Source organism: Apis laboriosa, unplaced genomic scaffold, assembly GCF_014066325.1.
Source record: "Apis laboriosa isolate Shangri-la unplaced genomic scaffold, ASM1406632v1 scaffold16_cov148, whole genome shotgun sequence".
NCBI classification, from domain to species: domain Eukaryota; kingdom Metazoa; phylum Arthropoda; class Insecta; order Hymenoptera; family Apidae; genus Apis; species Apis laboriosa.
Window position 1 is genome coordinate 3,756,353 of NW_025222129.1, and position 22,393 is coordinate 3,778,745.

Sequence of the window (22,393 nt, forward strand, 5' to 3'; positions counted from 1 at the left end):
TCTTCACCCGATTTCAATTTCAATCGAGTCGAAGTCCCCGGGCCCCCGCGCGACAGCTGTCGGCAACCCTGTCTCCCCATCTCGATCGATCGCTTATTGGGCCATCTCTCTCCACGGGGTGGCGAAAAAGTTCGGCTCCGCGCTCCCTCTTTCCGTCCGCTGCTTCGTGGAACCACGTTTCGAATTCGCGTCGCCGCGGATTTTTTGTAATTAATCCTCTCGCCGTGCATCGCGACGAGGTAGAATCGAGAAAACCGTAGACAGAGAGAGACAGAGAGAGACAGAGAGAGAGAGAGAGAAGGGAAGAAGAAGAAGAGGAAGAAGAAGAGGAGGAAGAAGAAGAAGAAGAGAAAGGATGGAAAAAGGGGAGACAAAATGAAGAACAGATAAGAAGGAAGAAAAGAAAGCGGAGGAGAGACGGGGTGGGGGGAGGAGGAGGAGGAAAGAAAAGGATAAGGGAAGGGATAAGGGAGAGAATAAAAGCGAAGGAAGAGAGGAGGAGCGGTGAAAGATGTGTATATATATATATATATATACATATACATATATAGAAAGATAGAAGAGGAGACAGAGAGAGAGGGAGGGAGAAAGAGAAGAGGAAGAAGACGGAGAGACCAGTCTGGCGCGGTGTATCCGGTTTTTGCGGGCGTCAGATGACAGTCGCTTATTTACCGGGGCCCGCGGCCATCTTGCTGCTGATCTGACTTAAGGAGGAGGCCCCGAACACGCGGGGGAAAAAAACGAAGGGGGCGATCAGGAGGAGAGAGATCCCGTGCCGAGGCCCTCCGATGCCTTCCACCGAGGCCGAGGCGATGCACGCGGGGGACGGGGCCCCCGCTCGAATTAATCGATCGGTTATCAACGTCCCCGGGATTCGTGGAATGGAAGAAATATGGCAGCCGATGGTTATATACACCGCGCCCTCCTCCCCTCCCCTCCCCTCCTCGCCACGGGACGGGACGGGACGGGACGGGACGGCTCGTATGATTTCTTATTGTTCGCTCGCGGCTGGAATTGTTACCCCGTCGGTTAACGACGACGCCGTCTCTCCTCTTCCCGCGCGCTCTCATCCTCTTTTTGCCCCCACTCTTGAAGAAACTTGGTCGCGGCGAGCGTCGTCCCCACTTTTTTTTTTCCCCTCTATTCTCTCGACCTTTTCGACGATTACATATTTCCAATATATATATATATATATGAGACGGATTTTCAGAGAAAAATTTTAAATCAGAGATATTCGTTTTGGAATATGTATATATATATAGTATATGGTATATATAAACGTGTATACTTATCGTTAATGGAGAAGGATATCGGTGGAAGGAAATCAATTATGGCCGCGTGTCCTGGAGTAACGAAGGGAGATATTCCAGGTAAGAGATAAACCACGTGGAGTGGAAAATGGGGGGAGGGAGGGAGGAGAGAGAGAGAGAGAGAGGTTGGCGATGCAGGGCGGATAGCGGGCAACGAGCGCGCTTTAATTACCGCTAATTAACATGTTCCTGCCAGGTCGAAGTGAGCACCGTTTACGGCCAACTACTTTGGAATGTTCATCCAGCCACCGAGAGCAAACTCGATTATTCTACCTTCGTTACACACCCGTTTTCTTTTTACCATACCCCAATCATCGCTAAGTCGCGCTTCTGGAATTTGGAACAAATTGCATTCCCCAACCGAACAACTATTTTTCTTCCTTCACAGAAATTCCTCGTTGATTTCCGTTTTTTTCCCCTTTCTTTCTTTCTTTCGTTTCTTTTTTCTTTTTTTTTTTTTCCTCCACCAATTACGGAAATTATCGCGGGTGAACGCGATACGAGATACGTTGATTCATTTTTCAGAAAAATGGATCTAGATCTCCTCTTCTCTACTTTCGCTTCGAAAACGGAGGAGAGATTTAATTTCTTCTCGATAATTAATTAATCTCTAAACTTGATATTTCACGCAGAGATATTTATCGAATCGTGCGCATCGAGATAATTTTCGCTCTCGAATTTCAAATTTCGATGATAAATAAGAAAATCTAATCGATGGAGAAGTGTCTAACTCGTTCAAGATGGAAATATCGAGAAACGAGGAGAGGAACTTACGAGCTGCAAATAGAAACAGTCTTCCGCCCACGCGACGAGAGATCTCCTTTCATTTGTCATCTCAGCTTTGCGTTTGACTCGCCAGTTCCCCCTCTCCCTCCCCCTCTCTCCCTATTGTTCCCCGCGCGGAGATAGTTTTGTCCTCGGAGACGGAACCCGTCGAAAGATCGGCGCGGGGACGGGTTCGAAATCCTGGTCGAGAATCCTCGAGTTCGAAAATCGTTGGAAACACGCGGAAACGTTTCGGCCAGTTTAACCCTTTAAAGCGGACGGCCACGCCAAGGATCGAAGAGAGAAAGTTCGAGCAAGGTCGAGGAAACGGTCAACACTTGTTTGGCAATCACCCTCTTTCTTCCTCCTCCTTCTCCTCTTTTCTTTCCACTCTCCCCGATTCTTCCAACGTTTTTTACCATCCTCCTCTCTCTCTCTCTCTCTCTCTCTCTCTCTCCGCCAGGGAGAGTTTCTGTTTTCTTTCCCAACGATAAAACTAAACGCGAAAGATCGTTTTTGCCCGACGTCTGCAACCCCCACCCCTTCGTCGGTCGTCGAGCTTTCGAACGATCCAGGATTCGATTTCGATTTCCAAGATCTGGGCAGAGAGAATTTTCGAAACGTTTTTAGTTCCCTTTCGTCGAGAGGAATTGGAATTGGAAGGGAATATTTGTAATTTTCCTTTCCGTCGTCGATCCCTTTCAGTGTCGATCCATCGATCGTGGTTCGAAATTCTGAAAAGAAATATATAAATATATATATATATACACGTGTATCAGGTTGAATCTAGGAATCTAGGATGATGGATCGATGATAAAAGACGGACTTCTCTCAGAATTTCCGCCGGCCTCGAAAACTAGAGATCGACGTAGAGGAAGAGGCATCGTGTATGCTCGTACGTTAATTAGTTCTGGAGGGGTTTAAAGGCGAGGACGAAGGACCTCTGGCTGGTTTCTAGGTGGTCCCGAATCCTCGAGTCATCATTGCCTCATTTACTTTGGAAAACAATCTTGCCGACGGTTCAATAGGCCTAACTGCATTAAACTTACCGTCGAGTAATTAAACTTCCTTGTAAATCCAGGATTCGCGTCGTCCCGTCGCGAAACGCGTTAATTAATTAACAGCTACCAATTTTCGGAATCTTAATCTTAATGGCGTGTTTACCCTTAAACTTTCTTTTTTATTTTTTATTTTTTATTTTAAGGAAATAACGAAGAAACGGAAGAAAATTCTAAATTCACGTGATAATTCTAATTATAAATATATATATTCTTATTAAATTATAATTATCAGCGAGGTAAATTTTATGTATTTTTATTATTCATTTTTATTGTTTATTTTTTTCTAATCGATTTGAATTCGTTAAGGATTTCGTTAAGGAGAGGAAATTCCTCGGTGACAGAGAAGTGTCGACGATGGATTTTTTTTTTTTTTTTTTTACTTATTTTCTTTCCTAATCCTTACAAATGCCACGGCAATCAAGCTTTTCCCCTAATTCGTATTACGAAGGATCCCGCATGCGAGTTCTAATCTTGATTGAACGTGTTTCCACGTGTTACCACGTTGGTGGCTATTTGTTAAACACCTTTATAAACAATCCCAATAGTTTTTCGCTTAATCCCCTCGAGATCCTTCCTTGGCTCCTCCTCCTCCTCCTCTTCTTCCTGCCTCTCTTGGAGAAATATCGGGACGAAATGAACAATCCGAAAAGGATAAAATCGCGAACAAAAATTATTCTTACCATTTTGCCGAAAGGAAATTTTTATTAGAAAAACGGGGGAGAAAGGCGTGATATTCGTGGAATATAAAGGAATAAATTATTCGTGTACTCGATTATATACGTATACATGATCAGTACTACTTTGCCATTTTATTTTCAGCTTCTACGACGAACAAGTATGTAAATTATTCCTAATGATCTCTAGATCCTCTTCAACGCGTCTATAACCATTGTCTATGCAACGATAGCCATATACAATTGCGGGATAGTGATACATCGAGAACCGGAAAAAAATTCGCTAAACGTAGTCGTAGTAGTATTGATTGAAATGCGCAAAATAATAATAATTATAATAATAATAATAATAATAATAATAATAATAATAATAATAATAATAATAATAAATAAAATAACAAAAAAAAAGCTTCTCGAATATTGCATTTCCTCTCTTTCTCTCTCTCTCTCTCTCTCTCTCTCTCTCTCTGTCTCCACGATTAAAACGATCGAACACCGATCAATCGCTTGAGCGCACCGTTAAACTCTCGCATACTCGCGCATCCCATTTCTCGTTCGCGTGCACCCAATTCTTTCCGTGGTATGTATATGTATAATATTAATATAAATGTAAAAGCGTGAACGTGTTAGTCGTTACCCAAACTCGAATAAAGTCTATCTCTCAAAAAAAAAAAAAAAAAAAAAAAATATATATATATATATATGTTATATATATATAATAATATAAATTCTGTGTCAGCACCATGTCATCAAACACATCCGAAAATGCGAAAGGATGGCTCGTGGAAATGACCGAATCCCTGTTCGAAAATTAATTTTAATGATCTAGAAATTTTGATTAAGTTTTAATAAAAATATATATATATATATATATATTTGTGCTGATTAATTATTATATTCGATAATATTGCTTTAATACGTAAATATATAAACGATTGTATAAAAAAAAAAAAAATAGATCGACAAAGTTTCTTCTTCTCGGGTCAAAAATTTTCCAAAAGGAAGAAAAAAGGGGAAAAAAAGGAAAAAAAAAAAAAGAAAAGTGAAACAATAATGAGACACGAGACGATACAATTTCTCTAAAGAGTGTAATAGAAAAATTCTTAATAATCTAACGGAATATCGATTTTCATCGATCATTTACAATGCAGCCGTCTCTTCGCAAATAATCTGCTTCCTTCGTTAGCCACGCATTCTCTTTGCACCCATTTCACCGTAGCACGAATAGAATATTTAGCCAAAAGGAATATGTTTGTGTGTGTGTGTGTGTATGTATGTATATATATATATATCGAATATATCGTCTTTGGATTCCTTTGTCGCCGTTCGCCATTCATATTCCTCCCCATTGCACCCATTTCTCTGTGCGTTATTAATAAAATAATAATCGAGTAATAACAATTTAAAAAAAAAAAAAACGCGATCGTTTGATTTTTTTTTCCACGATTGCTACCTCCTCCTTCCTTGCACACGATCTCATCTCATCTCATCTCTTTTCGACACATCTCTGTATATTATACAGAGATTAATATATATAATATATATATATATATATATATATGTATGTAATATATGATAACTCGTGTACAAAAATATTTTATATTAAATCGACTATCGTTATTGAAACGTTCCGCCACAAAGCAATTTGCCTATCCTCTGATCCTTGATGACGCAGATCAACTCGGCACCAATTCGGTTCCTGGAACAATTTGAAATATCGTTATTTATTATCTTTCGAAAAACGGAATATGAAATAAAGTAGGATTAGGATTTCTCTATCTTCGATATTTCTTCTCTCTTTCTGCTTCAAGATTGAAGTTGAACGCACGTTGGAAAGGACTGAATCGATTTTAATTATTAACTCTTAATTAATTAAGAGAATATATATTTCTCTTTCCTTCTCTCGTCCTGCAATTATTTTTCAATTCTATTCCTTCTCTTATAAATCGTCATCCGATGATACCAATTCGCACAATTCATTTCAAAATTCGATGACACACCTTCGTTGAGAAACTTCGAACCAAGAAACATTCGTCTTTTCTTTTCCTCGATCGACAAAAGGATATTTGCTTCGCGCAATGTCTCCGGCTTCCTGCGGAATCGAGGAATCGAGATGGACGTCGAAACGCGGTCGACCGACTTTTCCGAAATGTTTTTCCACGAGGAAGGGAGGGGAAGGGGGAGACGATCAAGGGCCAGTCCAAACGCTCTGCCCTTTTGTTTCCTCGGCCGCGGAATCCTTTCTCGCGATACCACCGATTCGAAAAAAAGCTCGATCGCGAGCTCGGTTTTGCTTCCTCGATCCTCTCGTTCCACCACGATCTTCGACAAGAATTTTCTAATCGAGGAGGGATCGACGATGTCTGCGATAAAAATATATATACACATCTCTCTCTCTTTTTAGGTTTTCGCTCGATGCTGCTTACTCTCGAGTCGTATAATTGGAAAAAGATAAAAAATAAAGGTGAAAAATGTGTAATTGAAAGAGGATAGAGGATAAAGGTGAAAATGTGTAATTGAAAGAGAATAGAGGATAAAGATGAAAACGTGTAATTGAAAGAACGGGCAATAAAATTTTGTCGATATATTCCACGGATGTGATAATATTCTCAGGTATTATTACGGAATAGGAAAGTAATAGGAGAGAAATAAGTACGTTGAAATGAAACGAGTTGGTAGAAGGAGAAGAAAGGGGGAGGGTTGAAACGCGGCAAGACGAGGAATAATTTAAAACGAGGAACGATGGAAATGCGGGATCGACGGTCGTTTGCGGGGCTTCTTAAATTCACATTAAGGACGACTGGTGACGACGAAAATGACGAAGGGTGTCACGCATGCCACGTCGATGCAGCGTTTAGCATCAGGCGGTAGTTCAGCACTCTGGTCAAATAACTCGTTCCATCGTTGGAAATACTGGAAACTCGTTTCTCTCGGATAATTCTCTTCCCCCTCTCCCGTCCCGTTAATCGTAAAAATGTCATCAGCCGATGTGAAAAAAGTATTATTTAAAAAAAAATATACCCTTCCTATCCATTTAATCCTGACGATCTAAACCACCAGCATCGTCGAAAGCATCGAACACACATCTCGGTTGTATCTCGAAATATTCGATATTCTCAATTTTCTCTAGAATTCCAATCTTCCAAGAATCTTCGTTTGTAATAGTTGTCGTCGTTTGCTCGCTCGAATATCGATCGTTGAAAAAATTTGTACGAAACGATTTATCTATCGTTTGTAGGAGAGGAGGGAAGGGAGGGTTTCGAAGGCAAAGACCTCTGCCGATTGCGTGGCACGCACGTTGGAAAAAGGAGAGGACACTTAGTTAAAACTTGTCGCTATTTCCCTCTTCTTTTTTTGCTATTAGCTAAGTATACCGGCTCTGGCTTATGTTAAGCTTCGGCAATTATTTGTCATAGTCAGCCAAGACGAGAGTGGAGACAAAAGCGAGGAAGGGAATAAGGGGGGGGGAGGGGGGGCCGCCCCTCGAAATAAGACGTTCCCATCAATTTCACCGCCGACGTTTTTGCCCTCCATTTCTCCGTGCTTGACCTTCGCCTTCCACGCTACAATTACGAAAAACAATCATTTCCCTATTTTCCTCGAAATTTATTTCTTCGAATTACTTTCGAGAGATTCTACGAAACGTATCGATTTATATATTGAACTTTTGCTCGAGAAATGATTATTAAAATTTTGAAGTTGATATCTTTTCTCGAAAACTTGAAAATTAGAAAGAAGAAAGTGAAGAAGTAGAACGAATTATAAGGATTCTTGATTTTTGATTGTGAGAAAACATTGTAACAAAACTATAGGGGAAAAAGTGACGTGAAATTTATTAGCAATTCATAAATTTCTGATAAAATTGTTAAAATTTAAAAATTCCTCCTTCAATCTTTTTTAAAAAATCAACAATTCTGAAAAAAAGAAGAAGATCACGAACTCGAGTGAAGCCATTCATCATTTATGAATTTTTGGCCACTGGTAAAATTATTGAAACTTAAAAACTTCTTTTTGAACCTTTCTCAAAAATCTCACAATCCTGAGAAAAAAAGAAAAAGGCCACGATTCGAATTCGAATTGACACATATTTACGAATTTTTGATCACTAAAACTTAAAAACTCTTCCTTAAACCGATATCTTTTCTCAAAAATCTGGAGAAAAACAATTCTGGAAGGAGAAAAAAAAAAAAAAAAAAAAAAAAGAAGAAAATCGTCAAATTCTAATAAAGCGAATTGACACATACGTAATTTTTGTTAATAATTTTTCGTTAATAAAATCACGAAAACTTAAAAACTCTTCCTCGAACCGATACCTTTTCTCAAAAATCTCGCAATCTTGAAAAAAAAAAAAAAAAAAAAAAGAAAAAGAAGAAGGGCAGGAACTCGAGTAACTCCGCGAGAAAACGCAACGAAGCCATTGAGAGAGCGGTGGTGAAAATGCTCGAGGCCCATCCGGAACGACATAATAATCAACCGGCACCGAAGATTGCGAGGGGCGCTCGTTCCACGGGGCTAACTCCCCGCCCCCCCCCCCCGTTCTCCGCCTAACTTATACTTATTATTGCATTATCTCCTTTGGCCTAGAATGATTCCACGGCCGTGCGGAGTGGCCGCCGCGAAACGACAACAGGGAGAGAGAGAAAAAGTTCCCTGAAAGGGAGGGAAGCGAATCTCGCGAGCTCAACAAATCCTCGCTTCGACTCGGCTCTAATTGCGAGAAACGCGATGCGAAAAATCAAACCGGGTAATTGAATTTCTTTTTATCGAGTCGCTTCGGTATTCGTCTTCGATTTTTCTCACCACATTTGACGAATACAAATTTACACTGTTTTATTGGACACGAGGATGGATTGTAAAAATTGAGGAAACACGAGCGTGTGTATTGTTCACACTCTTGGAAAATAATTTTAATAATGAGCGAATTTTAAAATGTTTGAATGTAAATTGAAAAGATAATTAAATTATCCACGGAACTCTTCGCAGATAAATTTAACGATCGAAAATTTCTTTCGAAGTTGAGCGAGAAAAGAATCGAAAGTGCCGAAAATTTCTGATTTATATACGCCTTATATCGGCGAATGCAAACACGGCGAATGAAAAAAAAAAAAAAAAAAAAAAGAAAAAGAAAAAGAAAAAAGGCGACGAAATGGCGAAATTCTAATGGTCGTAAAACGAGAATTCTAAAAATGTCGCCCCGCTTAATTGCCAATTACAAGCGTACAAGCCGATTCTAAGTTTATTCATATAGGCGCCTGTTTTTCCCTGAATATTTCGAGAGAAAGCCATCGTTCCACGCACGGCTGAGAAATATTTTTCAAGGAACGGCGCTCCAAGTTCCGCTTGCGCGCGGGTCATGTTCCTTGTTAGCGAGCCGGTGGACAGGTGCATCCCATCTCCTCTCTCCCTCTCTCCCTCTTTCTCCGATCCACGGTGCTCCCCCAACCCCCCCCCTTCCTCCCTCCACCGTCTTCTTTTGCGTTCTTGCCACGCTTAAACACGCGGCCACGGATCACGATAATGTCTTCATCTCTCGGTTTCCGCGACCGGTGGATCGCGAATTCCCCCCCTCCTCCTCCTCCTCCTCCTCCTCCCCTCTCTCTTATCTCGGCCGCTGCTTTTTTCTTTGCGATAATAGCGCGTGTAATTCCAGCGGTTGGCAAAAAGGAACGAAGGGGAGGGGAGGGGGAAGGAGATTGATACGACGATGAACACGCGTTGAAAGGGGGCGCCAAACGCCCTTCGAATCGTTGCAACCCCATTTTTATCATCAGATTAAATGGATAATCTGGTTGTTTCGTAATTCTTAATTTTCTTTCGATTTCGATACGAGTGAAAAGAAAGTGTTTCGAAAAATGATTTATACGTCAAATTGCTCGTTGTTACAAGGTTTGATAAGTGTTTTACTCGTGGAAGATGGCAATCGTGAAATGTTATTTTTTTAGTTGAGATGCATTTATTAATCTTCTTCTTCTTCTTTTTTTTTTTTTTGCCAAAGAGAATGTTATTAATTCGATATAGTTTGGGAACAAGTTTCGATATATTTTGGGGAACTGTTATTTTAAAAGAGTAGCGTATACTTTCAATATCCAATTGATAATTTTAGTGGAAGATACGTTCAAATAAAATTCACGATTATGTCAAAAATATATTCTAAAACAATAACGAGTAATTTCAATAATTTATATCAAATGCTAGTATTATTGAAAAAATAATCTTGTTTTATATTCGATATAAACGTACAACAAATATTTTACGCAACAACAACGAGTAATTTGATGCACGTAGCCCTTTCTATATTGAAAATCTTCTTCGAAATTATTTTCAAATCGAAGAGAAGAAAAACGAATGGATAAAAATTCGAAAAATCGATGTTGAGAGAAGGGCGAAAATAGCGGCGCGGGTTTTGGAAATAATATACGTTGCTAATTTGGTGCACGGCCACCGTTTTCGACACGTCCCCCCGCGAGGGGGAGGGGGTGGTTTCCTCGTAGTTTCGTGAGCTCCTTAATGAACCGAGTTCGCGAAAACCATTAATAACCAAGTCTGGAGAAAACCGTGAAGGGGATGGCGTACACACCGTTCGTGTCTTTGTAGAAAACACTTTCACTCGAAGAAAGAAAGAAAGAAAGAAAGAAAATTTCAATCATCTTCAAGTTGGAAGATCCTCCGTCCATAATTCGAAGACAATTTTTTTTTCTTTTTAACAAAAAAATTAAATTCCTCTTCAACTACAAATCTTAGAAACGATACACCCACTCCCAAAAAATTGAAAAAATATAATTTTGTCCCCCGACTCTTGCCCCCCTCCGACTGACTTGGATCGTCGCGCGAGAAACAAGGAGGGGAAATAAGTGACGGGAATAAGACACCAGTTCCATCAAAAATCCCAGAAACGGTTCTTCTCCGGAGGAAAATCGCGTCGAGGAAAACGTGGAGAGAGAGAGAGAGAGAGAAAGGAGAGGGCGAGGGGGTGTCTGGCAGCCCTAATGCGACGGTATCAATATACGTGGGTGGCGGTGATGGGCCAATATCGCATAAGTGGCCCGATTCACCGTCATTTGTTACGTTTTGTTCGGTCTAAGTAATTTAAGAGTCACCCTTTTGCTCGCCACCCTCTCTGCGGACTGTGGAACTGGAGGGAGAGGGAGGGAGAATCCTTGGAACGAGTGGTGGTAAGGGGAGAGAGAGAGAGAGAGAAAGAGAGTGTACTTCGCCTCCATTCTTCGGCAAATCGCGGCATATTTGTCAGATTTTTGTTCGAGAACAAAACCTTCCACGACCTTTCTCGGCCCCCCGAGGTGGGGGTTGAAGGGGGTTGGGAGTTAAGTGGATTGGTTTCGTCGGATGTCTGAACGCGACCGACTTAATTCGATCCTTCCTTCCTTCCTTCCTTTCTTCCTTCTTTCCTGTCTTTCCTGTCCAAGTCGATTTCGCTTCGACTTCCGGGGCGCGAATTATTATGTGAATTTATATGTTCGAAATAAATGTTTTCCAATAAGTGGTTCTCTGCGATTTACGAATTTTACGAATTTTTTTTTATTTGGGAATAGAGGTTTATAAAGCATTGTGGATATTTAAAGGTTAATCTGATAGTTGACGAGTCGAGATGATGCTACGAATTTTATCTGAGAGGGAGAATATTTGGAAAGCAATTTGCTGTTATGTACAGATATATTCCACATTCGATTTTGATGAATTATTATAAGTACACGTTTGTTTTCCGAACAAATTGTTTCTTCTATTGTCCCGTTCTCGTGTAATTTTTCTTTCCTTTTCTTTCCTCTTCAACGAACCGCGAACACGGAACAACGAGCGAAAGGAAACGGGAAATGTAAATTGGGATGGGAATTGATTAGGCACGGGGGTTTCAACGGAGAATAAACGTTAAATCTATGAGAATAAGTTTCACGGTATAATTTTCTACCCTTCTGCTCTTTCTTTCACTCACCCTTGAAACCCTTTTCCGGGAAGCTGGACTCGGGGTTGTTCGCATCCGACGTCACGTCCGCTTCGTTCTCGATCGGCGTGTCGATCTGAAACATTTTCTCGTCTTTTTATTCTTACAAAAAAGAAGAAGAAGAAGAAGAAGAAGAAGGAAAGGAATTCGTAAAATTTAATCTAAGCAAAAAAAAAAAGATGGGGAGGGAAAAAATCGAGATACACGCGATTTCCTTTTCCAGCGTCGTTGGTGTACCGAAAGAAGCATAGATAAGAGAATCGTGAGATCGTTGGAAAGAGGGGGAACGTTTGAAACGAGGAGGAGGAGGAGGACGAAACGCGGCGGATTTTTAGTAATGCGCGCATAAAGGACACGTGTGAACAGCTGCCGACGTTTCGTGCGACGTTCGCCTTCCCACGCGATCTCTCCGTGGAGATCACACGTGGGATCTTGTAGAATATTCCACATGGGACACGGGCCAGCCACGTGGATCGAGAGATTCATTTCGACTGAGAAACCGTCCTCGGTGAATTAACAAACGTTCGCAATGGGAGGAAACATTTATTTGCTTTAGAACCTTAGCTCCCTCCTAAACTGGAAGCTAAGAATTTCGAATACAAAGCGTTCCAACTTTTTTTTTCCAACGCGTATCTTCTCGATTTATATCTGCTTTAATTAATTGATTAAAATCGAATGATAAAATTAGACACGTATTTAACCCTCTATTGCATTCCCCCAATTGCGGACTTCAAATTTCAAAAGTATATTGAAACGGGTGCGAAAAATAAGAATGCTGTTATTATTTATTTTTAAGTAAACAGATATATATATTTTTCAATTGGTCGTAAAAATTCACGCGTATCGATTTATATCTGGTTTAATTAATTGATTAAATTTCTAAAAAAATCGAATGATAAAATTAGACACGTATTTAATCCTCTATTGCATTCCCCCAATTGGGGACTTCAAATTTCAAAAGTATATTCAAACAGGTGCGAAAAATAAGAATGCTGTTATTATTTATTTTTAAGTAAACAGATATATATATTTTTCAATTGGTAAAAATTCACGCAACGGAGGGTTAAAGCGAAAAATTGAATACGAATTCATAGTTTTTTTACCTTGGCCCGGCAAAATGAATGAAGGAAAAGATATGGAAAAACGATTGGGGAAATGGAGAGGGGAAGGGGATTTTTGAAAGAGACACGCGGTAGGTTTCGCGTAGGTGCGTAATTATGTGCGTGGAACCCCTTTTTCCCACAGAACTAAATATAGCAAGTGTCATCCGATGGCCTGTACACACATGTCTCGTAAAGCAAAGCGACCACATCTGGTCCCTGTTTCCTGCTGGCCGTGGCATCTTCTGCAATATGATTTATTTTAGAGCGAACGAATCCCAGAGATTCACCCGTGGCTTAGATCACGGGTCGGGACAAGTCAATGACCAAACGCGTCATCAAACGCGATTGATCGATCTCGCGGCGACCAATTTCGATCGAATCGAGGTCAAAGCTCAGATTGAAAATTATCCAAGGATCGATTTAGCGCTGTAACCACCGTTTTGCTTGTAGTTATAGATAGATAGTTCTAGGATTCTGGGACCTAGTCGAAAATAGATCTTTTATTCTTGATCCGTGCAAGTTGGAAATTCGAAGAGGTAGAAGGAAAAGATACGTCGAAAAGATGTAGGTTTAAAAAGTTGCAGAAGCAGATAGAAGAGATGAATCGAACAGCCGTCATCCATCTTCCATTCTTCTACTGAGAAAATATTCTGATAATCGACGAAGAAAAGCTTCGTAGAGAGATGGAGAGAAATTCTCTTCGAAAATTCGGGAAACTGACTATCAAACTACATCTTTCATTTCTTCTTCAAGAAATATTCATAAAAAATCCTGATTTTGGACGAAGAAAAGCTACAAGTTTCATAAAAGCTAATCCAAACTTGCTAAATCATCAAAAATTTTCTATTCTTCTCCAAAAAATAAAAATCCTGATATCGCACGAAGAATATCTACAAGCTTTATAAAAACTAGACCAAACTTGGCTTCTCTAAGAAATAATCAAAAATCCTGATAACAAAGAAAATCTACAAACTTCATAAAAGCTAGACTAAATTATAAAAAATCTTCCATTCTTTTTCAAGAAATAATAACCAAAAATCCTGATAACAAACGAAAAAAATCTACAAGCTTCGTATAATCGATCGAAGCCTCTGCAGAAGCTAAAAGATAGAGAGAATCCTGTTCAAAAATTCGGAAAACTGATATCAAACGACAGAAGGCAGACCCAACCAAACCCGGCCAAATCGTCAAAAATCTCTATGAAATCCTGTCAAAAAAAATTCCAAAAAAAAAAAAAGAAAACACGCTATGATCGATAGACAAGAGAAAACTTTAAACTTTCGTTTCGTCAAATCCCTGTTCAAGACTTATCTCATCGACGTCGTTCGCAGAAGCTGAATCGAGGTCACCAACATCAGGAATTCACCGCTTATTCCCCGAACGTTTCTTCCTTCCTTTCTTCCTTCCTTCCTTTCTTTCTTTCTTTCATCTCCGAAACATTATTCTCAGGCCTAACAGCGGGCCCCGTCACCCCCCCCTTCCCAAGATGGGAAGAGCGAGGGGGGGCCAGGTAAAGAGCGTCTACGCGCGGCCAGTTTCGAAATGGTGGGCAATATAGCGAGTTCGTTACGAGGCTCGCCCCGACGTGGTATGGCTCGTAATTGCAGTGCCGCGTTTCGAGATGCTCACCTTGGGGCGTGCCGCGCCACCTTCTCGCCCGACACCTTATTGTCCACTGGAAAATCCCCTTCCCCCGCGAAAATCCCCCTCTCGCGCGCTGTTTACTCGCGGCGCGAGGGGATCCCCCTCCCTCCCCGCCAATTTGGCGGGCGACGAGGGGAAAAAATCTCGCTTCCGGGTTTTCCATCCCCTGTTCAAATTTTCGCGCGTCGTCGAAGAGAGAGGGAGAGAAAAATGGCGGAGGGACGGACAAAATATTTGCGGGCAGTGAAATGAAAATTATTAGGCCGGGAATGTCTTAATTCTCGACGGAGGAGCGAGCTTAACTTCGCGGTTTGCTCGAGGTTAACATAAATTCTTTTTCTTTTTTCTTCTTTCTTTTTCTTTTTTTTTTTTTTTTTTCTTTGGAAGAAACGCGGCCCGTAAACGCCGGTCGAACGCATAATGCATGCGAGGCGTCGAACGTACGCCGTTCACCGCGTAAACGTAGACCATCACAGGTTTTTTTGCAAGGATCTTCGTGTCCTTTTCTCGACACCTTATCAGCCACGCGTTGAACGCCGAGGTTAAAGGAAATTCGCCGAACTCCTCGGCCCCCTTTTTCTTTCCTTCCTCTTCTCCTCCTTTCGTAAATTAAATTAAAACTTACTCGTTCGTGGAGGAAAAAAAGGAAAAGAAGGATCGTCGATTTTTGGATCGTTTATGAAAGGAGGAATAGCGAGTTTTGGAATAGGGAGGGAGGGGAGGATTGAAAATGAGGACGATACCGCGTATAGAATTTCTCCGGGAGGAACATAGTTGGTTGGCGGCTTTCATTAAGAATGGGCGTCTTAAGTTATTCCCAGGCTGTCTTGAGTTATTTATCCGTCTACACCGAAGGGGTGAATCTCGCGCCCCTTCCCGCGTCTGACCGCGTCTTAATACGCGCGCTGAGTAAATAAACCGCCCTATACTCCAAGATACTCGTTCGAGAATTAAATTAATCTCCTCCTCGAATCTTCCTTCCCCGAAGATTATCGACACGAATAACACGAGTCGAGAGTTTTTCGTTTCAAAATAACGTAAAAAAAAAAAAAAAAAAAAAAAAGAAAAAAAATTCCTAATCAATTTCTTTTCTAACCACTGAGTTAACCAAAACAGAATCGAAACAGATCGAAGAAAGAAAAAATTTTTCCAAATTTCCGCTCGATATCGAAGAGAAAGATCAATTTCGTTTCATCGATCTTCCCTCCAACCTCGATTAAAGATCGAGATGTAATTTTGAAAAAAGGTTGGGAAGCAGAATTTGATGCGGCGGAATTTCGGGAGCGAAAGAGAGCGGAAAGCCTTAAGGGAAAGACTTAATACGAGGAAGGAAGTTGGTTGGCGGCGGAAGACCGCACTGTGTATAAATTCAAAGTAGATTAATATTATCCCCGCGACTGTCGCGGCGGTAAACTTATGGCGCTAATTCGGCCGACGAATTATTACTCGGCGCTGCCTCCGCCTCAGCCCCTCGCTGTGTGTTTTGCCAAAACGGGGGCTGTCCTGTCGTTAATAGAAGTCGTACGTGCTCCACGGGGCGACCACCGCCGCGCGGAGGACGTATCCCCCGGATATTAGACCTCCCTCGATTCTCGAATTCCGACAAGGAGTTGTTGGATCGAACAACTCCTTGATTAACGACAAATTATTTTTCTTCCACCGCAGTGAGATCGCAATCGTAAATCGAACGATAATTAAATGTCCCTCCTCCGTTTAATTCCGTTTATTATTCTCTCGTATCGTAAAGTATATTTTGTCGCTCGAGAAAAACGTTTTGAATACGTTAAACGTGTATTCGAAGGGAAGTTCGAAGGGATTGGTCGTCTTAAAGGAAATTAAGAGAAAAAGGAAGGAATGTGTATTATTGCCCATCCATCGATAGAAATAAATGAAAAGAAACATTCGTTAGGGGTTGAAGAGAGAAAATTAGGGAGCGTGTAGGAAATCGTGCGTTCAGTCCATAATCGATAAAAAAAAAAGGGGGGGGAAGTCGCATTGTCATTCTAATCCCCGCAGACAGCGATAGAGGAGGAAAAGAGATCCATCCTCGAAGAAGGATCTTTTAAGAAAATTAAGGAGCCCCTGCATTGTCTCCCGTCCCGAGAGGAGGAGAGGAGGAACGTAGGCTAACAGCTGTTTAGCATCCCCGATGAAAAAGCAGGGCCGGTAATTATTCAAATTATTTTCGAGAGAGAGAGAGAGAGAGAGGGGGGAGGGGGGAGGAAGGGGGCACGGGTTTTCTGACTCGGTCACCGCGGCGGATGTCTTTATACTCGCCCCCAACCCCCACCCCTACCCCCTCGTCTAACGGGTGTGAACGAAGTGCACAATGCTCCTCTCATCGAAACGACACCATAAGGATAAAAAGACGGCACAACAGACACTTTGTGCGCGCCTCGACTATCAACCGGGACCATCTTGAACGCTTCAATTTTATTTTTACCCAAACTTTCCCTCCTCCGTTCTTTATTTTCGTTTCGGTAAAACCCGAGAGAGAGAGAGAGAGAGAGAGAGAGAGAGAGAGAGAGAGAGAGAGAGAGAGAGAGGAATTACTTGAAAAGCGCTTTTAATCATTTTAAAAGGTATCGTTAAAACGTTTGGATTATTCATAAGGCGCGAACAATATTGGCAAGAATATACATTCGTAGAAATACGAAGAAGAAAAAGAAGACGAGAAAAGAAAAATGTCGAAACGAGTGTCGAAATTGACGCGAAGAAAGAATATTTAACTTCGCATTCGTGGTAAGCTATAAAATACAAATTGATAAATTTGTCGATAATTGACAATAATCGATCGATCACCGCGAAAATCCGGTTTCTCGAAATCACGAGAGAAACAGAGAGGAAAGAACGTAAAAATTTCTTTACTTACTTCTTTCGCACCCGTATCGAATCGTGTACCGTGTAAATATAATCGCTTACAACAAACTAGTCTAGAATAATTCGTCGCATTCGGTGTGATCGTGGTCGTGGTCGTGGCGGAAGGCAATTTTCTTCGATCCTTTCAATTTTACGGATCGGCATAAATCGTCCGGTGTATAAAATCGACCAACACCTGATCCCCTTTATCGGAAACCGCAATGCAGCGAGGAATCCATCAGCCTCGGCCGAGATTTAGGTCGAGCGGCGTGGACGTGGACGTGGACGTGGACGTGGACGGCGTGGATGGAAAAGGATGGAAGAGGCGAGCGGGTGTTGGCCTCGCCCGTTATCCAATCGAGCGGAAAACTCATCAGTCACTCCACACATAACGCCTCACCTCGCTATCTATGCCTCGTCTAAAAAGTTTCTTCCTCCGTCTAATCTCTACCTTCCTCCCCCTCCCTCCCTCCCTCCCTCTTCCTTTTTCATACCTTTTCACCCGTTCGTCACGAACGAGTTGATTTCGCTCCTCGATATACGACACTCTTAACTCTTTTACCGATCGAATCTTTCCGCCTTAGTGGAGCGTTACGAAAAAAAAAAACTATGTTTTTGGATTTTTTTTCTTTCTCTTTTTTTTCCTTCGGTCGGAGATAGCAAGGAAGAGAAACAGTCGATGCACAATGGAAAGTTTTTGAATAGAAATAGAACGTTTTTCTTCCTTTCTTTCGAATGTTCCTTTGCGATCTTTGTCGAATCCTCTCCGATCTCTCTCTCTCTCTCTCTCTCTCTCTCTCTCTCTCTCTCTCTCTCTCTCTCTCTCCGTTTTTCCGTAATATCGTTCTATATAATTCGTCACGGTTAATTTTTGAGTATCTCGTGCAAGAATCGTGATCGAACTCGGTCGAGTTAAAACTTTGTGAAACTCAAATTCGTGAAACGAGATTATCAGTTAATCCTATATCGTTCTATAATTTCTAGTAACGACACCCTATATTTTTACCCTGCAATCTCTCACCCGATCCTCCTCCTCCTCTCGAACCTCGTTCGTCATCGCGAACGAAACATTTCGAAACGAAGTGAAAAAATTCGCAAGATGAACGGAACTAACCAAAGCCAAGTAGTAGAAAATGTGGTGGCATCGGAGATTCGAGAAAAGAGGCACTTTAAGCCCGAACGTCGCGGGCATCAAGAGGCGATCCATGCTTCCGGCAAGGCACAAAGGCCCCCTTCATCCGACGAGCCGTCCTCCTCGTCGTCATCCTCGGGAGCAGTAATCGAGCCACTCTTTCCACCGACTTGTTATCGTGACGTCGCCACGTGACGTGTCTGCTCCACGTTCGTCCCCGTTACCAAAGATTTTTCGCTCGTCGAACGCTTGGACATCGTCAAACGTCAAAAAGGAAAGAAACTAAACTCGTTCGAGGCGCTCGAGCAGTTGCACCAGCAGCGAACGAGGGAGGGAGAGGGAAAAATCGTTGGACGAGGCGGTTGGGATAGCGGAGGAGTAGCGACGATTCGACACCAATTCCCCTTCGCATCCCCCTGAGTCGAGGGAAAACACCCTGGCAAATTGCGGGCCGTTAAGGATCGCGAGAGATTGCAAAGGGGGTGGGCAATATAAAGCGTGGTTTTAGGAATAAAGTGAGGTATGATCGATTGCGCGAATATGGAATGATGTAGTTTTCGGATGCTGGAACGAAAAGGATGGGAAAATTCGTATAACTTTGTTTGAAGCTAGTTTTATTATTCTCGATGATTCCTCTCTTCAATTTTCATCGATGGATTACCTTCTATCATCTCCGAAAGACAACTTCAACGCGCTCTGCGATTATATATATATATATATATATATACTCTTCGTAAACTTATTATTAGAAAACTTATTTCCAAGAGTAAAGTGCAAAAAAAGAAATAGCAGAGGGAGAGAGAGCGTTCATCTACATCTCCTCCAACGAGTAAAGTAAAACCCTCCAAACAAACAAGCAAAAATACAAAATTGGCAAAATAGAAGAGAAATGAAACAACGAAAGAAGAAAGAAAGGGATACAAAAATGGAGAAACTGTTACAAAAAGCAGAAGAATAAAGAAAAAAAAGAAGTAGAGGGAGAAAAGACAAAGAGGTCGAAATAGAGAAGTGAAGGGGAGGAGGAGGTGAAGGGATGATATCAGGGTGAAAAGCAACCCTCGAGGAGACACGCAGATAGTGAGCGGTCTTAGCGTGTCGCTTAGCACCCTATCTGGCGGGATCTTCCTTCTCTCGGGGGTTTCAACCCCTGCTCAGCCCTCCACCCCTCCCCTCCTCCCCCTCAGGGGGGCTGCGTTTGTCGTGAGCATTACTCACTTTCTAGACGCCTACTTGCCAGCCCCATCCACCCGCGCCCGTCCCCGGGCCTAGCTGACTACATTAGGGGACAAATCTTGCGGAGGTCGGGAGGGATCTCTCTTCTCCACCATCCCTCCCTTCCTCACCCTCCCTCGCCACCGACCGGACACACTTTACTCGGCCAGGAGGCGCGTTGCGCGTTGTGCGTGGGCCAAGGAGGAGAGGGCCAGATAGAAGGCGTGAATCCTTCCCTCGGATTTATGGCCTCGCGACCGTACCTTTCGCGTTGGGAGAGGGAGGGGGGGGGGAGAAGGGAGGAAGAAATCTTTGACCGAGAATCCGAGAGTGGACACCCGCCAACACTTTGGTTGAATTTTTTACCTCTCGTTCCTCTTGTCGAGATTTATTATTCTTAACCGATTTCCTACCGGTTTTTAATCGTCGTAAATGGTTTTGAATTGATTCCTATTCTTTCGCATTCGTCTCTTCGCTGTGCTTACACTTCGCTCGATAGATCGGTGCTAAGGGCTTTTTGATCGATTCTTTTATTTTATATTCGTCTCTTTACTGTGTTTCTACTTGGTTAGATGGCAATTTGATTTTAAGGTACCACGATCTTTTAGAAAATCACGAATCTTGTGTAAAATTTTGTATAAAATCAATTTTAATTATTATCTTGAATTTCCTCGTCGAACGTGCGTGGGCTAAGAGGAGGGGAGCGCGATAAGCGTGAATCTTTGCCTCGAATATCCGTCTTTCGAACGATACTCGGGAATTTGGTTGAATTTTTCCTTTTTATTTTATGTTTATCGAAATTTATTATTCTTAATGTTTCCTCCGGTTTTTAATCGTCGTAAATGGTTTATCGATGACTTTTGAATTGATTTCTATTCTTTCACATTCGCCTCTTCGCTGTGCTTGCTTCGATAGTAATTTAATTTTAAGGTACCACGATCTTTTAAAAAATTAAAATTACGAATTAATGAATAAATCTTGTATAAAATCAATTTTAATTATTATCTTGAATTTCCTTGATCGTTGTCGAACGTGGCATGGGCTAAGAGGAGGCCTTGAATATCCATCTCTCGAACGTAGATACTCGAGAATTTGGTTGAATTTTTCCTTTTTATTTTATGTTTATCGAAATTTATTATTCTTAACGTTTCCTTCTATTTTTAATCGTAAAATTCCTCTTGCTTTCTTGATGACTTTTGAATCGATTCTTCTCTTTTACATTCGCCTCTTCGCTGTGCTTATACTTCGATAGCAATTTAATTTTTAGCACGATCTCTTAGAAAATCACGAATTGACGAATAAATCTCGTACAAAATCATTTTAATTATTAACTTGAATTTCCTCGATCCTCGAACGTGCGTGGGCCGAGAGGAGAGCCCGATAGGCGAGAATCCTTGAAAGGATTTATAGCCTCGTGTTAGGGGGAAATTGGCAAGGATCTTTGACCAAGAATCCGTTTCTCGTGGAAATTTGGTTGAATTTTAACTTGCTTTTCGTTTACCGAAATTTATTATTTCTAACGTTTTAAATTATATTTTCGATGAAACGTATTCGTCTCTTACACTTCGTTCATTTTAATTTCAAGAAACCTTTTAGAAAATCACGAATTAACGAATAATCCTAGCACAAAGTCAATTTTAATTATTTTATATACTATTCTTTAAATCTCTATAAAATGAGACTATTAAAACTGGGAAAACAAAAATGACTATTAAACGGCGAACGGTAAACGCCGGCGATTCTAAAAGGTATCGTAAATTCCATAGCGGTTCTTCCTGGTCGTTGGTCAAAGGCGTAAATCCCCGTCGAGTTGCATATTCAACGATCATACTCGAGTACAAATGACAAGGTAGCGACCACTTTTCGCGTTTCTTCTCTCCGTCCGTTTTACGAGACCAACCCCTCCTCCTCCTCCTCCTCCTCCTCGTCACCATCCTCGAAACGATCAGAACAGAGGGGAGGGGAACCTGTTGGAAAATGAATCGAGCCGACGTCTCGACTCGTTTCTTTAAAGAATCTTTAAAGAAAGGTGAAATTTAGGTAAAATCGTGGAATCGAGGGGGAATGAATGTCGCGGGGAGATTAACGAGATCCACGCGTCTGGTATTATCGGCACGCACCCAGGGACCACTTGTTCGAGGGAGCAACCTGTGGAGGCTGGCATACCGCACACAGCTCTCGCACGACCGACGTACGAGAAACGAGGCAGGAATTCAGGGTTAGCTGCTCGGCCAAATATAGATCGGAGTGTATGTGGGAACACGTGTACGCGGCCATAAATATCTCCTTTACGTTTCGTGAGCGCAATAAGACCGAGCCCGGTCTACAGATGCGCCAATGCATAATTGGACGACCCCGCATTAACCCATTCAGCCTCGAGAATTCATTTTCTTCTTTATTTTTCTTCTTTTTATTTTTTTTTTTTTCGATGTCAATGGAAGGGGATGAAAGGGTCCTCGAGTCCTTTGAAGATGATAATTCAGAAATGGCGAGGTGTGAATTAGAATCTAATTCTTTCGAAAATGAGCCTCTTGATAGTAATAAGAAGATTGTACGATGTCTTGTATCATCCTTATTATTGAAAGATATTAAAGAAAAGTGGATATAGAAGATAAATAGATGATTGAGAGTCGAAGTAATTAAAATCCTTGAATAGCCATTTATTGGCTATTACAC

The 22,393-nt window shown here is 41.6% G+C and overlaps 1 protein-coding gene across 3 annotated transcripts in view; it reads right to left on the minus strand.

Moving 5' to 3' along the window:
- Positions 1-5,362: 5,362 nt before the first annotated feature.
- LOC122710993 (ubiquitin carboxyl-terminal hydrolase 48-like) overlaps positions 5,363-22,393 on the minus strand; it is a 75,239-nt gene continuing 58,208 nt past the window's right edge. For 2 of the 3 annotated variants that reach the window (XM_043929314.1, XM_043929317.1), the window contains 2 exons: positions 11,759-11,843; positions 5,374-5,509 (listed from right to left, as the gene is read on the minus strand). In XM_043929314.1, the coding sequence (XP_043785249.1) occupies positions 5,487-5,509; positions 11,759-11,843 (108 nt within the window). In that variant the 3' untranslated portion in view covers positions 5,374-5,486. Of the gene's footprint in view, positions 5,510-11,758; positions 11,844-22,393 lie in introns of all 3 variants that reach the window. The other variant, XM_043929315.1, reaches the window with a different exon arrangement.